The sequence below is a fragment of the Labrus bergylta genome, unplaced genomic scaffold, assembly GCF_963930695.1.
Source record: "Labrus bergylta unplaced genomic scaffold, fLabBer1.1 SCAFFOLD_187, whole genome shotgun sequence".
Classification (NCBI taxonomy): domain Eukaryota; kingdom Metazoa; phylum Chordata; class Actinopteri; order Labriformes; family Labridae; genus Labrus; species Labrus bergylta.
In genome coordinates this window covers 22501-30979 of record NW_027077281.1, presented here as the reverse complement: position 1 = coordinate 30979, position 8479 = coordinate 22501, and the positions used below count along the sequence as shown (strand labels likewise).

The following is an 8479-nucleotide window of genomic DNA, read 5'->3' as shown; positions in this document are numbered from 1 at the left end:
AGGAGGAAGAGGAGGAAGAGGAGGAGAAGAAGAAGGAGGAGGAAGAGGAGGAGAAGAAGAAGAGGAGGAGGAAGAGGAGGAGGAGGAAGAGAAGGAGGAGGAGGAGGAGAAGAAGGAGGAGGAAGAGGAGGAGAAGGATGAGGAGGAGGAAGAGGAGAAGGAGGAAGAGGAGGAGAAGAGAAGAAGGAGGAGGAGGAGGAGGAAGAGGAGGAGGAGGAAGAGAAGGAGGAGGAGGAAGAGGAGGAAGAGGAGGAGAAGAAGAAGGAGGAGGAAGAGGAGGAGAAGAAGAAGAAGGAGGAGGAAGAGGAGGAGGAGGAAGAGAAGGAGGAGGAGGAGGAGAAGAAGGAGGAGGAAGAGGAGGAGAAGGATGAGGAGGAGGAAGAGGAGAAGGAGGAAGAGGAGGAGAAGAAGAAGAAGGAGGAGGAGGAGGAGGAAGAGGAGGAGGAGGAGGAAGGGAGGAGGAGGAAGGGAGGAGGAGGAGGAGGAGGAGAAGAAGAAGAAGGAGTAGGAGGAGGAGGAGAAGGATGAGGAAGAGGAAGAGGAGAAGGAGGAAGAGGAGGAGAAGAAGAAGAAGGAGGAGGAGGAGGAGGAAGAGGAGGAGGAGGAAGAGAAGGAGGAGGAGGAAGAGGAGGAAGAGGAGGAGAAGAAGAAGGAGGAGGAAGAGGAGGAGAAGAAGAAGAAGGAGGAGGAAGAGGAGGAGGAGGAAGAGAAGGAGGAGGAGGAGGAGAAGAAGGAGGAGGAAGAGGAGGAGAAGGATGAGGAAGAGGAAGAGGAGAAGGAGGAAGAGGAGGAGAAGAAGAAGAAGGAGGAGGAGGAGGAGGAAGAGGAGGAGGAGGAGGAAGGGAGGAGGAGGAAGGGAGGAGGAGGAGGAGGAGGAGAAGAAGAAGAAGGAGTAGGAGGAGGAGGAGAAGGATGAGGAAGAGGAAGAGGAGAAGGAGGAAGAGGAGGAGAAGAAGAAGAAGGAGGAGGAGGAGGAGGAAGAGGAGGAGGAGGAAGAGAAGGAGGAGGAGGAAGAGGAGGAAGAGGAGGAGAAGAGAAGGAGGAGGAAGAGGAGGAGAAGAAGAGAGAAGGAGGAGGAAGAGGAGGAAGAGGAAGAGAAGAGAGGAGAGAAGAAGAGAGGAAGAGGAGTGAGAGAGGCTGAGACCGGAGAAGAAGGAGGAGGAGACAGAAGAAGCGAAGAGGAGAAGGTCGGAGCGAGGAGGAGAGAGGGAGAAGAAGAAGGAGGAGGAGGAAGAGGAGAAGAAGAAGGAGGAGGAGGAGGAAGAGGAGAGAAGAAGGAGGAGAGAAGAAGAAGTCGTCTTTATCACGGCGATCATCTTCAAACATTAAACCGTCTCCTGTGCTCTCCTCCGTCGACTCACCTGGCTCTGCAGCCGGCTTCTCGGCCTCCGTCTCCATGGCAACGGGCTCTGGAGTCTCGGGCACGGGTGAAGTCACCTCTGAAGTTTCTACGACGTAGAAGAAAGAGGAACAAAAGGGTGAGAAGAATTTGTAGTTTTGTTTTTCATTTATTTTTGGGACAGAGTGGCGCCTCCTGTCGGCGGCGTTCGGTACCTTCAGGTGTTTGAGCGTTCGGCTTCTTCTTCCTGCGGTCGTAAAACGGTTTCTTCTTTGGCATCGAGTCTTTGGATGGCACTTCAATACCTGCAGAACAGACACAGAGAACACAGATAATACAGAGAACACAGAGAACACAGATAATACAGAGAACACAGAGAACACAGAGAAGACAGAGAACACAGATAATACAGAGAACACAGAGAACACAGATAATACAGAGAACACAGAGAACACAGAGAAGACAGATAATACAGAGAACACAGAGAACACAGAGAATACAGAGAACACAGAGAACACAGAACACAGAGAACACAGATAACACAGAGAACACAGAGAACACAGAGAACACAGAGAACACAGAACACAGAGGACACAGAGAACACAGAACACAGAGAACACAGAGAACACAGAGAACACAGAACACAGAGAACACAGAGAACACAGAGAATACAGAGAACACAGAGAACAGAGAACACAGAGAACACAGAGAACACAGAGAACACAGAGAACACAGAGAACACAGATAATACAGAGGACACAGAGAACACAGAACACAGAGGACACAGAGAACACAGAACACAGAGAACACAGAGAACACAGAACACAGAGAACACAGAACACAGAGAACACAGAGAACACAGAACACAGAGAACACAGAGAAGACAGAGAACACAGAGAACACAGAGAAGACAGAGAACACAGAGAACACAGAGAAGACAGAGAACACAGAGAACACAGAGAACACAGATAATACAGAGGACACAGAGAATACAGAGAACACAGAGAATACAGAGAACACAGAACACAGAGAACACAGAGAACACAGAGAAGACAGAGAACACAGAGAACACAGAGAACACAGAGAACACAGAGAAGACAGAGAACACAGAGAACACAGAGAAGACAGAGAACACAGAGAACACAGAGAACACAGAGAACACAGAGAAGACAGAGAACACAGAGAACAGAGAACACAGATAATACAGAGGACACAGAGAATACAGAGAACACAGAGAAGACAGAAGACAGAGAACACAGAGAAGACAGATAATACAGAGAACACAGAGAACACAGAGAACAGAGAACACACAGAACACAGAGAAGACAGAAGACAGAGAAGACAGAAGACAGAGAACACAGAGAAGACAGAGAACACAGAGAACACAGAGAACACACAGAGAAGACAGAGAACACAGAGAACAGAGAAGACAGAGAACACAGATAATACAGAGAACAGAGAACACAGAACAGAGAACACAGAGAACACAGAGAATACAGAGAACACAGAGAACACAGAGAACACAGAGAAGACAGAGGACACAGAGAATACAGAGAACACAGAGAACACAGATTCTCACCCTGAGCCTGCAGTAGCTTCAGCGTGGCCTCGGCCCGAGCTCGAGCCTCCTTCTGAGCTTTAGTCAGCAGCTTCCCCTCCTTCTTCAGACGCTCCTTCCTCTCCTTCTCCTTCTGCTTCTTCTTCTCTTTACGCTCCTGCTCCAGACGCTCCTGAGGGGGGGGGGGGGGGGGGGTTTAGATCAGAGAGGGGACAGATGGATAAAAAGAGAAACTCTAAAAAGTGGAGGAGGTGTTTACCTGCTCCAGCCTCAGCTTCTCCTCCTCCTCCAGCCTCAGCAGACGCTCCTCCTCCTCCCTCTTGGCTTGCTCCTCCTCCTAAAAAAACAAACAACAACAAAACAACTTTTACAACATCGTCTCCCATCATACCTCCACTGTGACTACGTTTCCCAGCATGCCGCTCACCTCCTTCATCTTGGCCAGGGCCTCCTGCATGGCCTTCACTGTGGCCTTGCTTGGTCCCTTCTTCTTCTCCTTCTCCTTCTCCTCCTTCTCTCCTTTCTTCTTCTTCTTGTCTTTCTTCTTCTTGTCGCCCTCACCCTCCTCTGCACAAAAACACAGAAGAAGAAGAAGAAAGGGTGAAACATCACAGCTGAGCGTGACCTCACAGTATGGTCGTTTCTGTCATCTTACCCTCGGCTGCTGGCTCCGCCCCTTCCTGTTCCTCAGTGGCTGCTGCAGGTGGAGCGACCACCTGAGGGGGCTCGGCCTCTTTCTTCACCTCGACGCTCGCCTCCTTCTCCTTCAGCTTCTTCTGCTTCGCCCTCTCCTCCTCCTTCTTCTTCTTGTCCCGCTCCTTCTTCTCCGCCTTCTTCTGCGCCGCCGTCTTCATCTTGGCGCCTCCTCCTACCTCCTCCTCGTCCTGCTCCTCATCGTCCTCGCTCTCCACCTTGGCTGCTTTGCCTTTGTTCTTCTTCTTGTCTCTCCTGGAGGTGAGCTCCTCCTCGTCCTCTGACTCCTCCTCCTTCTCTCCTCCTTGGCCTCCTTTCCTCACGCCTTCGTCCTCGTCCTCGTCCTCCTCCTCCGACACAGACGCTTTTTTGCCTCCTTTCTTGTTTCCTTTGGCCTTGGTTCGAGTCCGGGATCCGCTCTCATCATCGGAGTCTGAGGGCGGCACAGCAGGAGGCGCAGCAGGAGGCGTCTGGAGCCAGAAGGAGAAAAGGTTATGATACAGTACGGAGGCTCAGAGGGGACAAATGTGCTGAATGTTTGACTTCTCACCGTCTTGCTGTCGTTCTGCTCTTCGTTCCTCTCTCCTTCAACCTGACCTTCACCTTCATCACCCTCCTCATCCTCGGGGCTGGCTCCGCCCTTCTTCCCCTTCCTGGTCTTCTTCTTCTCTTTGGGAGGCTCGTAGCTCTCCACTTCTTCTGTGGTGTCTGTTTTCTGCAGAGGAAGAGAAAAGCTTTGGTTGGAGCAGGAAGTGGAATCAGCTCGTGTGATGAACGTTATGACTCAACAGGTGTGTTTACCTTTGACTTCCCTCCCTGAGTCTCCAGAGATAACTCCTCCAACTCCTTCAGGATGTCCTCCTCGCTGCAGGACGACAAACAAACCAGTTACAGGACGAGAAACATCAAGAGAAGAAGAAAGAGAGGAGGAGGAGGAAAGAGAAGGAGAGGAGGAAGAGGAAAGAGAAGAAGAGGAGGAGGAGGAAAGAGAAGAAGAAAGAGAGGAGGAGGAAAGAGAAGAAGAGGAGGAGGAGGAGGAGGAAAGAGAAGAAGAAAGAGAGGAGGAGGAAAGAGAAGAAGAGGAGGAGGAAGAAAGAGAAGAAGAGGAGGAGGAGGAGGAAAGAGAAGAAGAGGAGGAGGAGGAAAGAGAAGAAGAGGAGGAGGAGGAAAGAGAAGAAGAGGAGGAGGAAGAAAGAAAAGAAGAGGAGGAGGAGGAGGAAAGAGAAGAAGAGGAGGAGGAGGAAAGAGAAGAAGAGGAGGAGGAGGAAAGAGAAGAAGAGGAGGAGGAAGAAAGAGAAGAAGAGGAGGAGGAGGAGGAAAGAGAAGAAGAGGAGGAGGAGGAAAGAGAAGAAGAGGAGGAGGAAGAAAGAGAAGAAGAGGAGGAGGAAGAAAGAGAAGAAGAGGAGGAGGAGGAAAGAGAAGAAGAGGAGGAGGAGGAGGAAAGAGAAGAAGAGGAGGAGGAGGAAAGAGAAGAAGAGGAGGAGGAAAGAGAAGGAGAGGAGGAGGAGGAAAGAGAAGAAGAGGAGGAGGAGGAGGAGGAAAGAGAAGAAGAAAGAGAGGAGGAGGAAAGAGAAGAAGAGGAGGAGGAGGAGGAGGAAAGAGAAGAAGAAAGAGAGGAGGAGGAAAGAGAAGAAGAGGAGGAGGAGGAGGAAAGAGAAGAAGAGGAGGAGGAGGAGGAAAGAGAAGAAGAGGAGGAGGAGGAAAGAGAAGAAGAGGAGGAGGAGGAGGAAAGAGAAGAAGAGGAGGAGGAGGAAAGAGAAGAAGAGGAGGAGGAGGAAGAAAGAGAAGAAGAGGAGGAGGAGGAAAGAGAAGAGGAGGAAGAAAGAGAAGGAGAGGAGGAGGAGGAAAGAGAAGAAGAGGAGGAGGAAGAAAGAGAAGAAGAGGAGGAGGAGGAAGAAAGAGAAGAAGAGGAGGAGGAAGAAAGAGAAGAAGAGGAGGAGGAGGAAAGAGAAGAAGAGGAGGAGGAGGAAAGAGAAGAAGAGGAGGAGGAGGAGGAAAGAGAAGAAGAGGAGGAGGAGGAAAGAGAAGAAGGAGGAAAGAGAAGAAGAGGAGGAGGAGGAAAGAGAAGAGGAGGAGGAAGAAAGAGAAGAAGAGGAGGAGGAGGAAAGAGAAGAAGAGGAGGAGGAGGAAAGAGAAGAAGAGGAGGAGGAAGAAAGAGAAGAAGAGGAGGAGGAGGAGGAAAGAGAAGAAGAGGAGGAGGAGGAAAGAGAAGAAGGAGGAAAGAGAAGAAGAGGAGGAGGAGGAAAGAGAAGAAGAGGAGGAGGAAGAAAGAGAAGAGGAGGAGGAGGAAAGAGAAGAGGAGGAGGAGGAGGAGGAGGAAAGAGAAGAAGAGGAGGAGGAGGAAAGAGAAGAGGAGGAGGAAGAAAGAGAAGAAGAGGAGGAGGAGGAAGAAAGAGAAGAAGAGGAGGAGGAGGAGGAGGAAAGAGAAGAAGAGGAGGAGGAAAGAGAAGAAGAAAGTGAAGAAGGAAGAGAGGAGGAAGAGGAAGAGGAAGAGGAGGAGGTCTTGTGTCGTACTCATAGTCCTCCTTTTTGGCTCCTTTCTTCTTCTTCTTCCCTTTCGGCTCTTTGGAGGCGCCGGCTCCTTCGATCTCGGCGGCCAGAGCGTCGATGTCGATGCCGTCGTCTTTGGCACTGAAGAAGAAAACGAGAAGAAAATCTGATGAAGAGGAGTTTCAAATGTTTGAGCACCAGAGGCAGAGAGACGTCAGCAGAATACACAAACCCCCCCTCCCTCCCCCGCGCCCCCTCGCCCCCTCCCCCTCCCCCGCGCCCCCCTGTCAGCACAATAGAGACAAACGAAAAGCTGCCGAGTCGCCACTTCCTTCACAACCTTTTATTTCCCATCATGCCCTCTGACACGCAGCGAGCTGAGATCTGCTTCACTCCACAACAAACATCAGAATCAATTATCAAGAATTATTACTCTGCTTCAGATCGTCACAGAATTATAAACTATCAGGAGGTTTTAATCGTTGTTGTTGTTGTTGTTGTTGTTGTTGTTGTTGTTGTTGTGTGAGGATCCACAGAGAGAAACAAAATCAATAAAAATGCTTAAACATTAAAATGATACCAGAGAACTTTGTGCGTCACATCCCAACAGGAAGCTGTCACTTATCACACAGAAGTGTGAGCGTCGGCATGGAGACCATTTGTAAACTTTTGTTGGTCGGCGCCGAGCGTCAACGAGTCGAGAGCGTTCGCAGCAGAAAGCGACCGCCTGGAGAAAACGCACAGCGTCTTTTTCTCGAGCGCTCCGCCTCCATTGTGCGGCCGCTCTGAGGTCACATCGGACATGTGGCTGCAGGAGCTGGGGATCGAACCCCCGACCTTCTGCTTGATAGACATCCGAGTCTACCACTGAGCCACAGCCGCCCCCGTTTCCCTTCCTGATTTAACAACGAGTGGAGTTTGTAAAGTGATCAGAGAGACAGAAAGATGACCGAGCGACGTCTGGACTTCACCTGGAGGTGACTTTGCCCGCTGCTCGCCGCGCCGTTTGACGGACGAGCGCCGTGACATCACAGAGGCGTGAGAAACGTGTGTCCATCAGTCACGTGTGCTGAGAGTTCCTCTGAGGTTAAATGTGTCTGAAGACATCAAATAGAAGTGACTCCTCTATGTGGGACGAGGCGTGGACACGAGGCGTGGACACGAGGCGTGGACACGAGGCGTCCACACGAGGCGTGGACACGAGGCGTCCACACGAGGCGTGGACACGAGGCGTCCACACGAGGCGTGGACACGAGGCGTCCACACGAGGCGTCCACACGAGACGTGGACACGAGGCGTCCACACGAGGCGTCCACACGAGGCGTGGACACGAGGCGTCCACACGAGGCGTGGACACGAGGCGTCCACACGAGGCGTCCACACGAGGCGTCCACACGAGGCGTCCACACGAGACGTGGACACGAGGCGTCCACACGAGGCGTCCACACGAGGCGTGGACACGAGGCGTCCACACGAGGCGTGGACACGAGGCGTCCACACGAGGCGTCCACACGAGGCGTGGACACGAGGCGTGGACACGAGGCGTCCACACGAGGCCGGTCTGTGGTCAGAAACTAACCTGCTGCTCTGAGAGATCTTTAAATAAATGTTTTTAATCATCAGGAAAACATCGAGGAGTTCAAGATCTTTTATTTAAAGTTTTACCTTCAGTATATAAACATCTCTGCACGTTGTTATTGTTTGTTTGTGTGGTTTACTTTGTTTGCTGTTTTCCTTCATAATAATAATAATAATAATAATAATAATAATAATAACTTTATTCATTCAGCACCTTTAAAAACAAATGTTTACAAAGTGTGACAGACAAACAACAACAGAACAGATCAACAGAGAGGACAACATTATAAAAATGAGAAAAAGAGATTAAAATCAATCAGGAGTGAGACGTCATCATTTAAGGATCTTTGTTTCACGTTATGATGAATGTAAATAAAAGAACTTGTTGAGTTAAATAAAGCTGCTCTCAGGTGTTGTTACCTGTCTCAGGTGAACCAGGTGTTCACACAGGGCTAACAGTTAGCTTAGCTTTACTTCACCCCCCTCTCTGTTAGTGTTCAGGACTTTGTGGTTTTAAGGTTCCTGCTGTGTGAGGGCAGGTTCTGGTTCTGGTCTGGTCTGGTTCTGGTCCTGGTCTGGTCTGGTTCTGGTTCTGGTCTGGTTCTGGTCTGGTTCTGGTCTGGTTCTGGTCTGGTCTGGTTCAGAGAAAAACCTGAAGCCCAGTTTGAGGCTCAAAGTCAGACCTGAGAGAGGAGCAGCTAACGCTAAGCTAGCTCATCAGACTGATAAACTACAAACACCTCCGCTGTGAAAACACGCTCACAGGCTCTAGCTGGCCCAGGTGAGCCCAGGTGAGCCCAGGTGAGCCCGCCTGCTGGTTG

The 8479-nt window shown here is 50.6% G+C and overlaps 1 protein-coding gene across 1 annotated transcript in view; it reads right to left on the bottom strand.

Annotated features, from left to right (window-relative positions):
• Window positions 1-1166: 1166 nt before the first annotated feature.
• LOC136178460 (eukaryotic translation initiation factor 5B-like) overlaps window positions 1167-8479 on the bottom strand; it is a gene marked incomplete at its 3' end in the record, with an annotated part of 7685 nt that continues 372 nt past the window's right edge. The window contains exons 2-10 of the mRNA XM_065952324.1: window positions 6105-6221; window positions 4392-4455; window positions 4141-4305; window positions 3553-4060; window positions 3325-3464; window positions 3157-3234; window positions 2919-3069; window positions 1555-1644; window positions 1167-1448 (exon numbers count right to left, since the gene is read on the bottom strand). Of these exons, the coding sequence (XP_065808396.1) occupies window positions 1167-1448; window positions 1555-1644; window positions 2919-3069; window positions 3157-3234; window positions 3325-3464; window positions 3553-4060; window positions 4141-4305; window positions 4392-4455; window positions 6105-6221 (1595 nt within the window). The remainder of the gene's footprint in view (window positions 1449-1554; window positions 1645-2918; window positions 3070-3156; window positions 3235-3324; window positions 3465-3552; window positions 4061-4140; window positions 4306-4391; window positions 4456-6104; window positions 6222-8479) is intronic.